At 35.8% G+C, this 21,104-nt stretch overlaps 1 protein-coding gene across 2 annotated transcripts in view; it reads right to left on the reverse strand.

Annotated features, from left to right (window-relative positions):
• The window catches only part of MAP3K2 (mitogen-activated protein kinase kinase kinase 2), a 52,079-nt gene that overhangs the window by 28,752 nt on the left and 2,223 nt on the right, over positions 1-21,104 (reverse strand). For both annotated transcript variants that reach the window (XM_029959859.1, XM_018072650.1), the window contains exons 2-4: positions 4,318-4,387; positions 1,905-2,023; positions 255-295 (exon numbers count right to left, since the gene is read on the reverse strand). In XM_029959859.1, coding sequence (XP_029815719.1) covers positions 255-295; positions 1,905-2,023; positions 4,318-4,321 — 164 coding nt within the window. In that variant the 5' untranslated portion in view covers positions 4,322-4,387. The remainder of the gene's footprint in view (positions 1-254; positions 296-1,904; positions 2,024-4,317; positions 4,388-21,104) is intronic.

Below are 21,104 nucleotides of genomic sequence, written 5' to 3' on the forward strand. Positions count from 1 at the left end.
AGCTACAAATACCTATCTGAAGGGTAACCAAATGAAGGATCCTCCATGGGACATAGGTACAGTATGATACTTCCACATTTATGTATACTTAGAGCCCACATTTCAAACAGTTAATTATCTTTAAATTGTGTTCATATCAAAATTAAATTTAAGCTCAAACAAAATACACTTAGAGATCTGCAATACTTTGAAACTTTATGATAAAAACACAACAAAACTCTACAAATAATTAAGAGACAAGACTGTTCCCTTACCTTTTTTCACCTCGATGTTCAAATTTGACTCTAACATCATTCTGTAAGAAAAGACATAAAGGAACCACTATTAGTTTGTTAATACCTCCTTTAATGAAGGCCATGAACTCCCATTCAATAATCTTACACCAGAACTAAATTCCGTATTAATTTTCTGTCCTTTCCAATAGAACAAGTATCTAAATAAGCTACCACTGCTGAAGTACCTGATAGAGGCTCAAAGTGTGTAAAAATACAAAAACTTATTCTGAAGTACAATGAATGCTTCTCTAAGAAAAGACATTATTTTCTATCAATATCTTTTAATATTATAACAGATTTATGAGTTCAAATTCAGCGTGGAACGGTTACCAAAAAGTTCTCTATCCTGAACGGGCAGGTAGATTTAGCTCCAAGCTCCAACGACAGGTTTTTATGTACACTTTGTAGCTGAGCATTCCAGGTTTAAGAAACATATCTTGTTTCATAAGCATTACCATAGAAACCAACACATGTAATTAAGCCAGCAGTCATGCAATAAATTTCCCAATAACCATATCTGTATATATTTGCAGAGGAAATAAAGTTTGCTTTTTGCAAAATCATAATTTTAAGAATCAAACTGTATTAGCACTTACTGTAGGCAAAACAATGCAGGAAAAACAATAATGCATTATCCAAGTAACAATGTTGCATCTTCCAAAACAACTGATTAACAAATTATTACTTTCAAAATTCATAAATCGAAACAGAAGGATAAACATTTCTTCTACCTTTCTAAACATGTATTATACTCATATCATTTTGGATCAAAAATGTATGTTACCACAGTGTCTAAAGTCACAGCTCAGACACGAGTTACATGACATCAGCAAAGCACCACTGTGATATACACTGAACTCATACAACTTTTAAAGCACAGAATGAAAAAGATGTAGCCATTAGGTTTCGACAGTTTAAAAGCCAAATATATAGGAATATATATATTAAAAGGTTAAAATAGGCATAAATGGAAATTTCATTAAATATTGAACTGTAAATTAAGGATCCAATCAAATAAACATACAGTTAATGTATGTTTGTTATTTATGGGTAAAAATCGTTGTCCTCTTCTAATCTCTCAGTATAGTAGTTCAAACCTATCAACTAAGTATTTACTACTTATTCCATTTCTGTTTAGTATCTAGAGAAAATACAGCTGAAAAGAACTCACATTTCCAGCACATGAACAAACAAGAAACCGAGGCCAAAGATGCAATAAAAGAGCTTAAGCATGTTTCTGCTGCTGTACTGACATTCTTTGGTGTGATATAGGTGACAACTGGACAATCTACCAAACCTATAAAATTTTTCTTGATATTTTAAAATAGTATAGTATCAATATAATAATAACAAGAACTATAAAATCACTCTACACACAATGTCAAAATACCTCTATGATCTTCAATTTACCAGTATAAGAGTTATTTAAGCATATACTATGATCTGCTCTCAAATGCCACCATTTCATTTTGCTGATAATACAAGAACATGAACAAAGAAAATGGCAGCACATGTGGGAGACTAACAGCTCATTCTGGTATGCTCACTGGTCTGGCAAGAAAAACAATTACAGAAGTCACAGCAGGACATTCCATGTTCAGTAGGTTAGTGAAGACATTTAAAAATTACCTGTTTTTTAGGTGAAGATGACTTTGGTTTTCCTGTTTCTTGCTGGGGCAATACAGGACGACTGGCCTTATGAAGCACAGCCAAATCCTGCATGATTGAATTCAAAGCTTGCTGCTCATCTGCTCAGAGAGAAAGACCAGACAAGTGTAAAAGACTGTTACATTTGAAGGGCATTACTGTTTCATTTCACAATTAGGCAAGCATTATTCTAAAATCCAAAAGTCCTCATTACACTCCAATACATAATTGCCAAATTAAAAAAAATTGCTGCCACGTTGCAAATGTTTTTATTTTATTTATCATTAACAGTGGTTAAGGAAATAAACAGCTTAATCAGTAACCACACTTAAATAGCAAGTTTAAAAAATCCAAGTCATAACAGAGACTAAGCTCTACACAACTGCAGGCTGTATTAATAAAAGAAAGGAGGTGTAGGGGGAAAAGCCTTATCTACTTTGTTTCAAATAGTATGGATGAGACATTTACTAGAAATTACATTTCCTGCCCCTCTCAGAAAAAAACACAAGTACTTTTGAACCATTTTCCCTCTGTCCTGAACAGGTATGATCATGCCCACTGGAAGCATACACAAACTCCCAGAGGAACACCTCAACTGTTTGAGCATCTGCTGATAGCGTATGAAGTAATGAAAAGAAAAACCAAAACAAAAACCAACAACAAAAAAACAACCCATAAACCAAAAATAAAACTCTACAGAACCTTTCCAGGACTGAAAATACAGAGGATTTTAGGTCTTAAAGAAAGAATTCATAAGGAGAAACAGAAGCATTGAACCCAGGGGACAATTTAGGGGCAGGAGTGCTACATAACTTAGGTTTCAAGTTCAAAAAAACCCTAAATCCTGAAGATCTGCCACAACTGTGACAGCCTGAGGCCATGATAGACAAGATTTGCCCTAGAAATGGGATGCTCCTTTAGACAGGAAAACACTTAGGAGCTCAAAAGCCTGTACATTTACCACTAAGAGAAATTTATTTCTAATGTTTTGTTCCTTGCCACAGCAATAGTACCTGCACTCAGCATGCATCTGGAACACTTGATGACAAAATTTATCTACAAAAGTGTTGACTGTGTGCCTTCACGCTCCTTCACAATGAAGGAACATTGTGAACAATTCAATGTTTGTTGAAGAATTCATTGCTAAATGCTGTGATTTACAAAGAACTGTATTTCTCAAACACGGACCTGAGAAAAGCTCAGCATTAAAATTAGCAAGTAAGCATTCCAAGTGTTCGGCAACCATGAGAATTCCTTCACATTCTATTAAAATACAACCAAATATATTTATTATACAAGTGCTCTAATTTAATAGATTCCTAACAGATCAGAAAGCTGGTCTGAAAATGAGTACCTTTGATCATCACTCATGCTGTCATTATTCATAACTCTACTAAGATATGCAAATCTATAAAAGCAAGTTTTACTAGCAATATTTAATGGCAGAACTGAAGGCGTTCTTGCAGCTCAGTTATTCTTTTCTCACACTAAAACACACTTCAAGATTTGCCAAAATTAAAATAAGAAACTATTTTATTGTGTTATAGCCTATTCTAGTGCTCAGCAATGGTAAAAAATAAATTGATGTTTTAGCAGTTGATTGGAAATTTCTTTCCCAGTGGTCACTATGTTGCATATTTCATGAAACCAAAGAACTGTGGTAAAGCGTTTAAAGTTTACTGAATATCCATCATGACTCAACAGTCACTACTCTCATGCAAAATGTTGGAGAAGATCAGAAATCTGAAGAATGCTGTATTCCCAGATTAGGCAATTTGATTATTAAGCATAAGGTTAGGAACATTAGCATAACAATAAGAGATGAACAAAAGCGACATGAAAATGTGCGTGTTGTGGTTGGTTGGTTTGCTGGGATTTTTTTGAGAGGGAGCTCCGATAAATGATTACAGTAACAACACGGTCAACTCATTAAAAACACGCACAGCTTGAAAAACTGGCATAAAATCTAAAGTAATACAAATGTGCTACATATTTAGAAAAACAGACCATCTACACAGTCTTGGCTTTGCATTGCAATGATACAAGATAAAATCCTTTAATATAGACTTTGTGGTTTGGGCTTGTTTTTTTCCAACAGTCATTACCATTTAGAGGACAGTAAATACTCTAATACCATGAATCTCAATTTCCTATACTTAAAACTTTAAGTTACCACATAGTAGGGGAAAAGTGTTATATTCCAAGAAAAAAAAAAAGAGAAATATTTTGAATACTGCAAAGCTGCTGAACACTGCCTTTCATATTGGTGCTACACTGCCTTAAACAGCCAAAGCACACATTTCCTAGGAATTGTAGTACATTAATGGTTTTAGCACTCAATAGAAATGAAGAGTATCTGAACTAAATTTTTATGTATGTTACACATAAGACTTACCCATTATGGCAGTGAGTCTGAAAACTCGAACTTCAAGGAAAGAGCTGCTTCATTAGCATTATTTTATTCCCTAAAAAGCAAAACCAAAAACCCCACAATTACTGAAGTTGTCAAAGCCATGTAAAACAGTCAACTCTTCATTGTTTATGGGCAGTTTTTCTAATATTCTACATAGCATAAGGCACAACTTCGATTGCATAATGCACAAATACAATGTGTGGAGAAAACAGATTCTGCTCCCAAAGCCTCACCAGCCTCTGAGCAATGTACGTACTTTACGAAGACATAAAAACCTGAACTAAATATTCTTCTAGACTTAAGCTGACTTTAGTCTCTACCTATACCCCTCAATGATGATTAGTAGCTTAATTAACTGTAACACTCTACTATATGGGATACCCACTACTCCAGATTATTAAAAACTGATTCTTTTTCTACAGGTCCACACTGTATCTGGTGTTTAAAGTTACGTAGTTATATATATAGTTATATATATAGTCATAGTTAAAGTTATAGATAGTTAAAGTTATAGATAGTTAAAGCTTTAGATAGTTATATACAGATACATATAGTCTATATATATAAATACATATCAAACTCACAGCACAAATCAAGAGTCATCCACACCTACTGATTATATAAACTCAAATTTTTCACCATAATTCAAGAACATAACATAGATATCCTAACATTTCTGAAAGTAAATGACTCTGGAAGACAGCAAGTATTAACTTTTAATATACAATATATGTTATACAGAAAAGCAGAAACATAAGGAGCACTTTTATGAACAAACCCAGTCACATCATCTTTAAAACTGGCCAACTGGAAAAACCCAATAACAAAGGACCAATTAAAATAATCTTTCTATGAGATGCCATTATGGATGTTAACAGCAAAAACCCAAAGTCATATCCCTAAACAGACAATGAGATTTGTTGCAATACGGACTACCACAGGAAAAATTCTGACTTTTTTTAATGCAAGAGAAGAAAATTCTTATTTCTTAAGCAGTCACTGTAACCAAGTAGGTAAGGTCTATGTCCCTTGTCCCTCCTCCCTTTTGTTGACTGCAGTGGACCATCCTTCCTTCTGACTCAAGAGAAAAAGATTTACCTCACACTGATAAAAACAAATTATTTCCCTGCTACTTCATTCAAGGAGCTACACTAATAGAATATGACTCATTTTTTTCCCCTTCTTTAATCAAAATTTGTTTTCCTATGGTTTAGTGTCAAATGACCCCTGAGATCAGCACGGGGCAGTCTGTGCTAAAAAGAAAGGGGAGGAGCTCTTTCAGCACCAGTCAGTCAGGTTTCCTTGCTTGAATATTCTGCCAATTGTCTATCTAACAACAAATTAATTCTAGTTTTTCAAAAGACTTCTGAGCACCTTCAGTTCGGCATCTAAGTTTTTGGCATTGTCTCTTACATTGGACTTGAGAGTCATATGAAGGTCTCCCAAATAGTGCCTTTTACCTATCAGATGAGTCATCTACTACTGTCTGTTTCAAGCTCTATAATAATTCAAGTTTTTCAAGAAGACCCAGAGGTCCCACTACATAATCAGAAATCAGTTCGGTAGAGAGAGCACACAAAAGAGCACATTTGAACTAAAATAAATCTAAAATTATGATGGATGTGCACTCAGAGTTACATACTCCAAAGTCTATGGACAGCCTCAAAACAGTACCTGAAACAGTTTCCAAGTACTGTGGAAAAGAAACTCCCATCTAATGTCTTGTAAAGTATTAAAGTCTGTAAGAGTATGGGAACTAAACCTGGCCTGGGTGGCCCACAGCCTCACGACCCAACCCTCTGCTTTCACTACTAACATGGTCTTCAGCCTCTTAAAAAAACCAACATAAACCAAACCAACAAACAAATGCAAACCCCAAAGCAAAAACAAAAACTGAAAAGGAAAAAGCTTTTGTTGCTCCATAACAGAAAAGGAAACACATGAAGACAGAAAAGCAGGGGATTTGTACTAATCTTCAGAGAGGAAAACAGGCTGAATTTTCACTTATTTGCTGAATGATAGTGCCCAATATCACTCAAAATAAGGAAAGTATCTTTCGACCTTGCTGTCACACAAGATGCCAGGAGAACTGGTTTACTTAGTGAACTGGGATTACCTTTATAGCCTTAAATATCACAGCTAACGTTTTGCCCCCATATCTGATTTTTTGCATCCTTTGCATCCCTAAGAGTCAAAAAAGCAAAGCAGAACATACATTAAATTATTTTCTACGCTATGTTTTTTGTATCACCAGTTGTCTCGGGAGATCTTCCAAAGAATTACTCATTGAAGATGCTCATAAAACATCTTTTTATTTCTGTATTTGATTCAACTGTCTTTAAATGAGAGCTAATGTAATTTTCTTATGTCTGTTTTAATTATATGTCTTAATACATTAAACATAAAAATGTGTTTCATGACTTTGGATGAAGTACTTCTGTAATACTTCCTTGAAAACACTTCAAAGAAATACAATAGTTCTCTGAGGCATTTTAAATCTTCTGCCACACCTGAAGAAAACCACACCAAGTTATATCTCCAAGCAAAACCACCCCAGATGTTCTGTCTAAACACAGCTGAAAAAAAACCCCAAAACAACTTGGAAGCTCAAGATATTTGAGCTACAGGGCTCATATAAGGCTGAAGAAGAAATATTTTAAAAATATATTCTCCAAGTTGCTCCAGCCACAAGAATTCTTTCTTTATTATTAATTTGTGGCATCTCTCATAAAAGAACATAAGTTAATAAATGAACATAAATTTATTTTCTCTTCCACTTCCTTCTTATTCCTTAAAAGAAAAAAAAACCCCACAACTTAGGAAAATTAAATTTCTCTGAGTAACTTATATATGTCTTACTTTATCATCCCTTTTAACCAAAATTCTTTCTATTGAAATATAAAATATAATTAATCACCAACTAAACAGCTTGACAGCCTTTCTGTTAGCATTTAGTGTTACTTCAAAAACAAGTAGCAACAATAAAATCTCAATTAAAAACATTACTCAGATCCAAATTTATGAAGACCTTTATGAATTCACCTTGTGATTTGAGAAAACACTTCTGGTTTTAACTGCTCATTATCACAATGGGCTGTAACAACAGGGTGGGTGTGGAGAGTGAGCAAGAACAAGCTAACAAAAATCAACGTTTTTTCAAACAGAAGTATATACATTCCGTAGAAAGGGAAAAAAGCATACCCTGATCCATGGCTGGATAGTAGAGTTAGAATAGTGCACACATACAAGATTAAATTACAATCCAGGACAAAAAAGGAAGCGAAACAAAAAACTGGAACTCAGAGAAAGACTCAGGAGAAGCAAAGGCTGCAAAACACAAAGAGCAGATGCAAAGATAGAATAAGATTATGTCAAGGTCTTGCAGAGAGACACAAGCAGCCTGAATTTGAATGAAATTAAAGAAAGGATAACAGAGAGTGAATTTCAAAAAGGTGTTTGCTACTCTTATCACATCATCAAAGAAGAATATCCTAGCAACAGCATTTTGGATATAAGGGTGGAGAGACGCTGATTCATATTCATGATTCATTTCCTACCAGCCACCTTCCAGAGCCTGGAAGTCTTTCAGAATCTGAGAATGCCACCAAGGAAGAAAATATCCAGGTGATTCTTGGAAATTGTTTTTAGCTTTCTCAATGCAAATGAAACAAAGACTGAGGGCAAGTAAGTCATGTGGCCAATAATGGAGCTGTTCAAACGCCCCGTGGCACTCCTATAATAAACACAACCCAATGCCCTCTTGGTTACTGAAAGATAAAAGTATACAAGTGCTGGCACACACATTACATTGTCTCTCATGACTGACTTGGTCACAGTCAAAAGCTTGTAGGCTAGGAGAAAAAAGCTTTAACCTCACACAGTAGAGGAAGTAAGCAAGCAGGTGCTATATGGAATATTTAAGTGATCTAGAAAAGGTGTTGTAGTTCTATGAAATACAAAGATACATGGTGTGCAGAAATGAAATGGCTCCTACAGCATTCAACTTCACAAGAGAAGTATAATTTTTAAAAAGTAAAATTAGCTATGGCTACAACAAGAGCCTTAAACTAATCATCTGAGAACAGTACAGGCAGTATATAACCACTTAAGAACATAAGCCAGCTTTAACGCTGCTCATGTTAAAAATCAAGAACAAAAAAAAAAAAGGTGAAGCAAGCAATCTAGCTTAGCCTGATTTTGTATGGATTTTAGACTCATACGGTAATATTTTATCTACACATAAAGGTACCTTACACCTTTGGAGTCCAAACCTATTTCAACAGTGGGGCAAGAACCTCAAAGATATCAATTCCCTAAAATAAATTTTCTGTAAAATAAATGACTGCAAGGATACATGGCTTCCAGTTCTTACACCAAAGCAAAATGATATCGTGCAAACTCAATAAGAAAGACGCATTGTAATTATTTCCATCACAGTTAAAAGATTAAATCAAACTTCTACTATATTAGACATAATCTAAGCAAGTTAAACCAAAACAACAAGAAATCAAAATCTGTGAGCATTGCTATTCAGACACACATTTCTCTATAAAAAAAACAGATGATGCAAAAAGCCAAGTAAAAATCAAGAGCGTGCATTCACAGGTAATTTTTCAGACTGTAGAATGGACAATAAGAATCAAAGTAACACCATAAAAATTTATTTCATAGCCAGAAGAATGAGCCAGACAAAATGGTTTTAGTCTAAAAATGTTATTCCTAAACAATCAAATGCTTGGTCTCACACAACCAATCTCTTATAAATCACAGTAAGCAAGGCTGAAGTGATCACCTACTCAAATATACCTACTTAACCTTTAACCAAAATAATGTGCAGCACTGTTTGTTATGGGTTTTATTTAAAAAAAAAAAACAAAACAGTATCTGCTAACAAGACAAACAGTAATATCTAAATATGAACTTTTGTGGCCTTCTTCATAGCTCGAAGCAACTGCTGTCATAAATGACAATAATGACACTGCATAGGGTGACAAGCATAGAAGTCAGCATTGTTACAAGACATTAGGAGATACCTAAAAGAAGGTAACTCCATAGAAATGAACAAAAATAAGAGGATTTTATATTGACATACACACAAATGAACACTGGACAAAAAGCCACTCTTTTCAAAGACTATGAAAGCAGCAGTAGTATCATAAAATCATGAAGGATTGAGAAAATAGAAGTAAAGAGCAGTAACAAGAAAAAGTCTAGGAGTAACGCATCAGATGTGAGATCAGCTTCAGAAAAGCTTGGGTCTTTAACATATTGTAATAATATATAAGAAAAGCTATTCACAGGAAAAGTAGGAAAAGGAGAAAAAGATTAAACTAACCTAAATCAAAAGCCAACAACAATGACAATTGATAAATTAAGGTAACATTTGGAAAACAAAATGAAAAATAAGACTCAGTGGGTCAAATTTGGAACACTAGAAATGGAAGTTTTACTGGGTGAATTAAAAAAATAAAAATATTATTCCTGTCACAGTACTATGTGATCTTTTAAAATTAAAAGATACTGCAGGGGAATGAATGAATGAACGAATGAATGAATGAATGAATTTATGTTTCTCAGCCAGCAGGGAGGAATCTTGTCTATCAATATCATGTCAGCAAGGGCATGAGCCACAGAGCAGTAATATTCTCCTCCTTAGTTCTTTGTCATGTAACCCCTTCTACTCTGAAGCACTTTCTTCCTCCTTCAATTTATCCCAATTTTGAGATGAATTGCACTGGACAGGACAGACTGAGATGGTCCACTCACTTGTACTGTGCTAGGAGAGACTGGCAAAACAGTGGAACCAACCAAGCTCTGTCAGTTGACGGCTCAGAGTAAGGAAGACACACAACCTAGAGTAGTGTCTCTTACAACCAGGGCAGTAATTCAGGAATGATTACCTGTCCTGGACTCAGGGAATATTAGACAGAAATTTTATTCCCCTTTATTTTTATTTCATAGAATCATTAAGTTGGAAAAGACCTCCAAGATGAGTCCAACCTTTGACCGAACACCACCACATCAATGAACCCAGAGCACTAAGTGCCACATCCAGCTGCTTCTTGAACACTTCCAGGGATGGTGACTCCTCCACTTCCCTGGGCAGCTAGTTCCAATGCTTGACAACCCTCTCAGTGAATAAATTCTTCCTGGGAACACAGCCTGAGGCCATTTCCTCTTGTCCCATTGCTGGTTGCCTGGGAGAAGAGGCCAACCCCCACCTTGCTACAGGCAGCACCTCACTACGTGGTTTTCCACAGTTACCATCATTCACCAATTCCATCCTGAACAGCTAAACTAAACCCTTCTACCACCAGAATGACTGTTTGACAAAATAAGCAACATCAACACATCAAATACTTTTTTACAGAAAGAACAATCCTGGCTTATTTCTGCTAAAGTACTTGGATTTATTTTAAAAAATATTTTAAGTCTTGTTCTGATTGCATGTAGCTTAGTTTACATACTTCCAGTTTTGGCCCTGAATTTGCTCACTCTCTTGTAATGAAACCAGTTCATTCAGCACCCCAAGCTATTTTAACCTATTGTACAGAGACCAAACAACCTTAAACAGAGTAACATGAGCCAGCAACCTCTATCAGCATGATGGGCTTCATAAAATTATAGCAACCAACTCATTCAAAGTTAACATATTTTTTAATTACTAGTAAAAATATATTAAGGGACAAAAATACTCTCAGATACCTGGTTTTTACTGAATTTAGATAGTGAAATAGCAATTGGTGATAAAAAAAACAGGAAGAAATAGCCAGCATCCATTTTTTGTTCCAATTTTGGAAAAAAAAAAATCAAGAGGTTGTGTCCAAACCACAGCAGTGTAACTGGAATAGAAATTTCACCACCCACAAGAACAGAGAGATACAATGCAGTCCAAGAACTGCCAATTGTTTATCTTCACATCAATTGAGAGTAAAATACTGCAACACTTAGCTTGGTTTCTACCACAGTATTAAATGGAAAAAACACAGTAAATGCCTTGATTTCAGGGTTTATTATCACCGCCAAGCAAAATATGTCTTCTTGAAACGATTACAGATTAGTTAACAGAACTAACTGCAGCAATTATCCTACTTAGTTTTTTCCAACATATTTGGCTAAATATCACGTGACATTTTAGTTATTTGCTTTAAAACCTCAATTAACTAACAGGAAATCATCAGTTGATGGATTAAATAAAATACTTCGAGATACATATTCCTGTTTAACAAAAAATACCAGTGAACACGACTCCCAGTGCAGCCCCCTGAAGACCAGCAACGATCAGGCAGGCACAAGAAGACAGATAAGTTATGGCTTAAGCAAATGACCTGACTTGTGTGAAAACAGTTGCAGTCCAACAAAACTTATTTCAACACCATTACATAATTTAAACACATATAATAATGTATTGTGGTTTCCCTTCATTTATTATTTATTAAAAAAATAACATTAAACACGTTTTAAAAAAATATTAACTGCATTTATGGTGCTAAAACTGACAGGACTGCTTTTTGAACTTTTATCCTCCCTGCAACCAGGAGGGCACCACCCATAATTAGAAGCTGTATTTTATGCAAGTCTAAATATTGTGGTTTATTACATTTATTCAGTAATGGTTTTGCATTGAATGCATTTTGACATAAAGACAATCATTTAGGAAACTGGAAAAAAAAGTTGCAGCTAAAAGACTGGACAGTTTGGCAAGAAACAATTCAGAAGAATCATTAAATCACAATGTGTAATTATCTAACATAAGTGCAATACAACATTAAAGAGGCATAATGGAATCCTTGTGCATATAAAGATGTAGTGTATGCAGAAGCCATCTTGCTTCTGTACACAACCTACAGGGACACTGCTCACTGCAGAGCACTGGGAAGGCTGCACACAGCAACTGTGGGATGGCTGATCAGTATCAGATGGATCAGGTGTCTCTACAATGTGCAGACTTGAGATTTCTTAAACTGAAGACACTTAAAATCTTCCTGGCAAGCAAAAAAAGTGAACTTACGTCTCACTGAGCCCACATGACCATGCAGACTTACCTCATCTGTACAGTTAGGGACATGATTTGGTATTTGTTTGTTTTCTGAAAAGAATGGTTACTAACTGCAATCTTTCCAGAGATCAATTTAATAAACAAATAAAAAACCCAAACCACAAAACAAAACAAACAACAACAAAACCCAAAACAAAAACAAAGAAAAAACCAACCCCAAAACAATAAAACAGACCAGACTTGCATAAAATACAACTTCTATGGATAGTGCCCTTCCAGTTCCAGGAAGGATAAAACCTCAAAAAACAGTGTGGTCAGTTCTAGCACCACAAATGCAGCTCTCTCTCAAATTACCTTGAGAAACAGACTTCAGAATAAACTGAAGGATCCAACATGCCCAGTGACAACAGCAAAACTTCATCCTATTTAGATTAAATCTTTAGTTCCTGTTGTTCTAGAAACTGTAATTTGACACATTCATATAACATTTATCAGCTTGATGAACAATGATCTTGACTTGAAAAACTTAAAATGTGCTGGAAGGTTTGAGTATGTGAGGACACAGTTTTTAAGGATTGTTCTCATAAAAATGCAAAGTAGCAGTTCAAGATGAGTTTATAGCAAAATTAGGCTTTTGAGATAAATATCTTAACACTTACAGTAATATTCACAAAGAGTAACCATAGTTGAGGAAAGCTAATCTCTCTACACTTCCTTTACAGTTGATAGGGAGAGATAAGCATATTTAGAGAGTTTCAAGGCACTTAAATGCAAGTTTCCTGCTTTGAATGAACCTCTTCTTTCCAAGAAGTATCAAGAGCCTCTATTACCTAACCCTTCATAAGTCCACTCCATTTCAAGCACACAAAAAAAGATAAGACTGTAATTGGCCTCAAACAGAAAAGCATCTACTTTCCTCAACAAGATCTCTTTCTTTATCTAATTCAAGTTTTACAGAACTTCTCCATTTCCTGTATCTGTCATTGCCTCAGCAGCAGCCAAAGCACTTGACAGCTCATTTCTCAATCTAACTGAAGAATGACTGCTGATCCATCAAGCAAATCTGTCTTGAAAGTCATGATGCTTTCTTAAGATCTGTTCATGATTCCAAGGGAATAAACCACCATTATTATGAAACAAATGTGTATTTTAAATTGAGGAAGGGTCACAACAGCTGAAACTTGGAAACAGGTGCCACAACAACACCTTGCAAAATACTTCAGTGTGCCAATTTTGCAACAGAACATACTGGCTACAAATTGACTGATCATACTTCTCTACTCTTACCCAAGACTAGATTTTCTCACAAAGGTATGTTAAAAAGTAATAGACACAGTTCACTGGACTACAAATAACTGCATCACTGCCTCCAGAGCACTCTGGCTCTTGGAAATTTATCACCACCACTGTGGTGGAAGTCTCAGAGCATCACAACACTAAGAATATATTCCTTACCATTAACTACGCTATATGCTAAACAAACTGCTTAGTGCTATTCATATCACAAAAATGTTCAAGATATTAAGATAACATTACAGTGCCCACAAACTCGCACAGTAAAACACTTCCACAACGTTTGTAACTTTTTCCTAATCTACTGTTTTATGTGAACTGAGTAGCTGCATAAAATGTGTCTCAAATAAAACAGGAGCAGGAAATTTTCAGAATCGCAGAATACCAGGAAACACGCACTACAGGGTGTGTCATAATCAGATTTAGGTGCTTCTGTTTCTCCTTCTAAAAAATCTCAGTTGTGCTCTCAGCTCAGCACCTGTTGCTGCCATTTGGAGCTCTTCTGCTGAGGCTGTCATGAGTGGCATCAACGTTAGTTTCACTCCAAACTTACTACTAGCAAGTCTAAATATTTTTGATGAAGGGCTAAAGGTGTTACAATGAAAACCATTCCTCACTGCAAATGTCCCCATCCAAGATCCTACAGGAAGATAACTGTTTCGGTTCTTTTTTGGTTGGTTGGTTTTTGGGGGTTTTTTTGTCCAACAGACATGCAGCACATACCTTAAAAGAATACAGTATAGCTCTCTTCCTTGTGAGAGCATTCAAGTTCAGCCAAAGAACTAATTGTACACTGTATGCAAACTTATTCTTACTATGGGTATTGGCAATTCCTGCAACCTTCACTATTCTAAGAAGACCAGGCTACAACCAGTGACAAATAAATGAATTTTAAGAGTAATCATTCACTAGAAATGGTTACCAAACTTTTACTAAAAAAGTAAACCTATCACAAACCACTTCTAATCTATGAACATTATTCTACAAGCAAAAACAAAGTACATCAGAAAAAATGCAGGCTTCCAGCAGAAACTGAGTATTGCAAACAACTGGAGCATTTCAATTAATGTACAAGAGTGATTACACACAAATCATTAGTCAGATATTGCTTTTGAGGACATACATAAGGAAGCACCTCCTTAAACTCCAGTAACTAGTTCTATCCTTTTCAATTAACCTTCCAATTTTGTGATTGTGATGGACTGAAATATGACCATTTTCAGAAATAAGCTACAGAAATAAACCCAATCTCCATACCTATAGCAGTTGTTTTAATTATGGCTGCAAATCACCCTACCATCATTTCAAAGCAAGTACCAACAAAATTTAATTATAAGGACCCATATGAGTCTTTTTGATTAACATGATCCACCTGGCATTTTGCTTGACACCAGCAAAAACAGAATCTAAATCTCCAAGGACATATTTGTGTCTTTACCATGAAGACATCTCAGTCCCATTTACTACACATCTTCCAAATTTTGCAACAAATCAAAGAGGAATCCTCCTCAGTGAACAGTCATTGTTACGAAGTATCTTACTCATTCCTCAAAGCACAGTTGTTCCTCAAAGCACAGTTCTTCCTGCACACTGTGCAAGGCAGCAATACAATAAGGAAATCCAGAGTACAGTAATATAACTATGATTTTCTTCCTCTACCCTGCTGTCATGTTCTCCTACTCCATTGACTCACCATAACCTGTAACTTCTGCCTAAAATGCCTTTCCTGGCTCACACTCCCATCTTCCTAGTTCAGTACTCCACTTGCTCTCCCCACCATAACTCAAATTAACTTTGTACATTCAATCAGACAGTTCTTCCATTATTTCTATCCTCAAAAATAAGAGCATAAGATGCAGGACAATCTCATAACACGCTGATATGGAATATTTAAGTAGGATAAGACATTCATGAGCCATACAGATTTCCAAAACAGCACAGAAAAAACACTACTGAATCAATCTCCAAGGTTATAACACTCACCAACGACAACAACAAATAGCAACTAATTTAACCAGGGAGCCCCAGTTATGGGTAGACTCGGACCACTCATGCTTGGAACGCTACAGAGAGCTCAATAATATCACCAAGAAGACAGACAAGTGTGTACCTGATATACATCAATGGAAATTGAAAAAACTCTCGTGTGCATCTGTAGGTAACACATACTATGCAAAATCCAAATATTCTTTTACCACACACATAACATGACTGTGCAGCATTTTTGTAGCCAGCAGGTCTCACCGAACAGGTCTAAAGGGACAAACTTCTAAGTTTTTATCCATATGCAGTAGGCACTGTTTTTTAAACTGGATGACTGACATAGGCAAACATATGAACATATTGCCAAGCTATCAAATACACAAACTCTTTGTCCCTTTGCACTTTGGAGAATCTGAAAAAAAAATGTTATTCAACCCAATTCCTCATAACAACATTTAAACAAAAATATAACAATAGAAATCTAGTTTTGTCAACACACTCCAAAACAAAATGCAAAGACACAAAGACAAGGTACTGTCCTAAGGTTTCTTTCTTGTACCTCCCCTAGCACAGCGGGTACCAAACCATTACAATGACATCTATGATGCTTTATAATTATACTTTTCCCTTAACTGATAAAAATGTAAGAACCCTCATAAATACAGCTATTAAGGTAAACTAACTACAGACTCAAAAGTTCCAGAGGAAGGATTACTATGTCTGTGCCCACACCTAATCATCACCTTTAAGACAACAGTCCCACTGCTAAGGTTGCATTTCTGTCAAGGGAGTACTCCTGCTTGTCCACAGTAACTGCTGCTTTCCAGCTGAACCCCAATGACAAGCAGGAGATCCAGAGCAAGCAGATAATCCAGCTGAAAAAGATTTATTTTATGTTTTCATTAACCATCAGCTTATCTAACTGATCTCACACTTCTACAGTACCAACATCAACATAAAGAAACGAGCAAGAACTCATGCTGGAACCATCCCTCTTGGCCACTGTACAGATCTGGATCTTGTAAAAAGATCCTTTAAAAGACAGTCATGCATAAAAGACAGTCATGCATAAAGCAAGGATTCCAGAAAACTACACACAGTTAAGTGCAAACTGTAACAAATAAATCACAAATAATGGACATATGGATATTTATGATAGAACAGGGAAAAGCAGATAAGCCTGTTGCAAGAAGAGATCCTCACTTTCAAATTTTGGTGCACTCTGAACGTGTGTATAAAGAACTGATCTCAGTCACTATCACGGTCTAGTTGGATTTCTGGTGCTGGAGAAGTCTCACCAAAGGATTTCTTGCAGTCACTGCATAAAAAGACCCACCCTTGCATGAATAAATTGGTTAAAATATATAAAACATAGGACAGACATAGTTATTGTTTTCACAAGGAAGGAGAATACCAGTGGGGCTCCACAAGAGTCTGTGTTGTTCGATACATTCTAAATTATCCAGGAGAGAGGAGCAAGGTAAAAAGTTTTCTGATACTCCACAGCCTATTTGTGAGAGCAGGGAAAGGGCTGACTACAGTAGAGGCAGTGATCTTTATCAGACAGCATGTATGAATGGAAGTGATGCAAGTTGGGTGGAGGGGAGGAAGGAGAGCAGCAGGTTCTAACTTTGCACAAAAGAAACCAATGGACTTTGCACTGAATACTGTCAGCACCCAGAAATTAAGTCAGTGTTAGGAATTATGAAAAAAAAACAAACAACAAACAACACAAAAACCCAGTCTGAAACAGATTTTTTTCCACATCTTGAACACTTCAGCTCTAGAAGAGGATGTAGCAAAGCAGGAAAAAGTACAACTGAGGGCATCTATTGAAGGAATGTATTGAAGGCATCCAGGGGAAAACAAATAGGCAAGCTAGGACTCTGGTTTCAATAAGATTTGGGTGAGGGGAGAAAGTGGTAAAGTGCTACAAAATTGTATGAGGAACAGAGAGATATATTGTTATGTTGGACAGAAATGGATTGTTCACTCTCCTCCAATTGAAATGTAGTACCAAAGGAAACCAATACAAGTTAAAAAAAAAAAAAGTAGATTTTAACAGAACAAATAGCATACCTATAGAATTTCTTACCAAAGGATATTTGGATGCCAGATGTTTAGCTACATGTAAAAAAAAGACTGAGGATAAAAAGTCTGAGGATAAAAATCCAAAGGTTACTAACTACACAAAACCCACATCAGATTTAGAACCAACCTTTACTGGAAACATTTCGGGATTGAAAGAATATTCACGCTAAGTATTACACACGCTTACACTGTTCTCAATCTGCCATGAGCACTCATTCTTGCTCACCACTGAGGGAAGAATACTGGATTATCTTTTGATTGATTTCATTATGGATTAAGATTTTAACTAAAACTCGCCAGGTACTTCACCAATAACATTGATATTTTCATTTTAAAGTCTCATTCAGTATTCACAATACTGCCAATATCACAGACACAGAGGCATAACAGATATTCCATAAAGGAAGTAGCTGCGGCAGTTTAAGAAATCACTGATTACATGATCCAACCTCATCCCTGCCTGAAGTTACTGAGTTTACTGGTACCAGCAGTGCAAGAAATGCTTTTCTAACTGCTACTTTATACCAAATCAATTATCATCAGGATAATGTGGGGGGGAAAAACCAAACTAAACCAAAAAGAAACACAGAGTTGCTATTGATTTTTATTAAAAAAAAAAAGTAATTGTGGTACTGCTAACAACACACATAGTATGACAAAACAACAATTAAATACAGGTTGAGCTTTACCAATCAGTTTTTAGCAGTTCCATTAATAAAAATATTTAGTGACAATTCTCACACTTTTCTACAGAATGTCATATCTTCTTTAAAATTTTAATTACTGCTTGTGGCAGTGTTTTAGTTCTCTATTGTCTTTTTTTAAATAAAGTCAAACAACAACTTGATCAAGATGTTTTACAATTTTCAAATCTTTGTTCAAAGGTGAGACTGTAGTTCCCATTGTTACCATTTTGGTAACACAGCATTCAAACTGTTGGCATTTACAGAACTCCTGCTTAAATAATTTTAAAATAAATTTGAGGACAGGTAAGAGGTAAGCAACACTGACTGCTTGAATACTTCTTCCAGCAAGAAACCAAAAGAAGTCTTCTTTAATAATCATTATTTGTGTCTGTTTCATTTTTTTTGTGAAGAAAGTGCTGATGAAAGAATCACAAAATTTGTCCCATCTGTGATCTAGCCTCAAAAATTATGGATAAAATCATTTACGTAACTCAGACAAAATGGAGTAAAACCAGGGAACATGTTGAACACATCTGTTTTGTAGCTGACTCTGCAATTCTTCCAGTAAAGCATGCCTAGAGGATAAAAATTCCTTCTACTATGTCATTGGACCATATGACATCTCAAAATGGCAAAAGGCTTGTTCAGGTACAGTTTACACTGACAGAAGGTATCACAGCAATGCAATTTACCTCAAAGATAGCACATGTGTAACACCAACCAATAAAGACACATTTTTGCCAATAGAAGCTGCATCTAACCCTAAGAGAACTTGCTCTCAATCAAGTTCCCTGTTGTAGAGCAGGCTTATGTTCAAAAGCCACAGGGATTGTATGTGCTGGAAAACAGATACGGAAGAGCAATGATTGCATATTCTCCTGTAGAATAACTTACTGAAACGTGATTCTACTAAGTCTAGAAATGCTTAATAGAAGAAAATTAACCTGAAATGAAGACTGAATTTGAACGATAACTTCCATTTGTATATATGAAGAAAGAGATGCCTGATTCAACAAATGCTAATAGGAGCTCCTTGTTAGCAAATGCAGGAGCCAAGGACCTGATGTTGTTGGCAGGGAAAAGATCCCCAACAACAAAACAAAACCAAACCCCAACCATACCTGTATGCACACACCCTAGAATGACATTTTAACAAGTCTGTCACGTTACTTCTGCTGCAACTTACAGAGTAAGTTAATTACTTGGTTGCTCAAAGACTTTGTTTGGAGAACTTGGAAAAAGACACAGACAAATCACATAGAGCCCAGTGAGAGCGAGCAACAAAAATGCTGTTTGCACAGTTTAGTAAAGAGAAGTCTGAAATAAAAGGAGACAGAGGAACAGTCTTCATGTATGCAAACAGTTGGTGAAAAGAGCACAGAACTCATTATCCCACATGAGTAATAAGAGTTGGATGAGAATTAACTGGCTTAACTAGCACCAAGACAGAGACTCAAGTTAAATGTTAAGAAAAGCCTGCAAACGATAGTAACAGTCATGTACTAGCTATAAATAGATCAGTGAAGAGGTGTGGTATTCCCCTCTTCTGAGTTTTTTAAGAAAAGATCAGACAAATGTCTGCCAGACATGATTGCAGCATATTTGTTTCTGCCTCGAGTAGGGGCTGACCTCATGAAATCCCTTCCCTTCTTACATATCCATCACTTATTTCTTCATCCAAATGAGAACTGTTCATCAGTGTTATCATACTTGAACTTCAAAAGTACAGCATAAATATCTGAAGCATATGAATTTTATTACACTGCTCTTATCAGATGTGCACTTTGTGGCAGTTTGTGCACTTAGCACAAAACATCTCAGGAAAACAAAAGCAGCATCTTTTACTGCTGCAGATAATCCACAGAAATGGGCAAATGATGAGTGGAAATAGAGAAGGAGAAGCAAGCAAGTGAGAATGACACAGTGAAGGATCTGAATTTTAAAAATGGCTGAAAACAAAATTACAGCAAAGAAAAAACACTTCAGGCTGAAGAAAGTTATTTTCCTCTCATGTGAAAAAGCAAGTTACACTTTGCTGGTATATTTTCAAAAATATGCAATAATTTGAGATATAGAAGTAAACATTAGTAAGAGTTCACAAATGGACAGGAAAAAGACACGTCTACAGGCCTCCCTGCATTACCAATTCCTGACTCTCAGTTTTTAAAGGACAATGCACATCCTTCTGCTTTGGCCAACTTCAAGTAACCTCATTAAACTGGGCCCTAAACTATGCCATATGTGTATTTGTGGGTTAAACTGTCTCTACAGCGGTGGTTCCCAGGGAAATCCCTGGAATATCCAAATACAGAATTCCATCTTTCCTTTTTTTATTGTTACCAAACCTTCCACAGCTTCTAAAAAATTACTCTGAAGGTGAATACATTAAAAGCATCCCAGAAAAACCTAGCATGTTTAGCCTAAGAAATTGGGTTAACATAGAGCCATAAATTGCATTTGTCATATCAAGATCTCATGCCAAGATCCAGAAGTGAGAAGTGAATCACAGCTAACACGCTGCATTCTGAACATGTTCCCACTGCCCAATTACATGTTTCCAATGTTATTCTGCAAGCTATGTGCAATTATAGCATGCATGATCTATTTTGACCTATTCCTTAGCACTACAAAATGCCAGAATACTAAAATAGCAAATGCAGTATTTATTCTTTTAAAAAAAGATTTTTCTTCCCTCCCACAGAAAAACTGATGCCTAA

Source organism: Manacus vitellinus, unplaced genomic scaffold (assembly GCF_001715985.3).
Source record: "Manacus vitellinus isolate BGI_N305 unplaced genomic scaffold, ASM171598v3 scaffold_22_pilon, whole genome shotgun sequence".
Taxonomy (NCBI): Eukaryota; Metazoa; Chordata; class Aves; order Passeriformes; family Pipridae; genus Manacus; species Manacus vitellinus.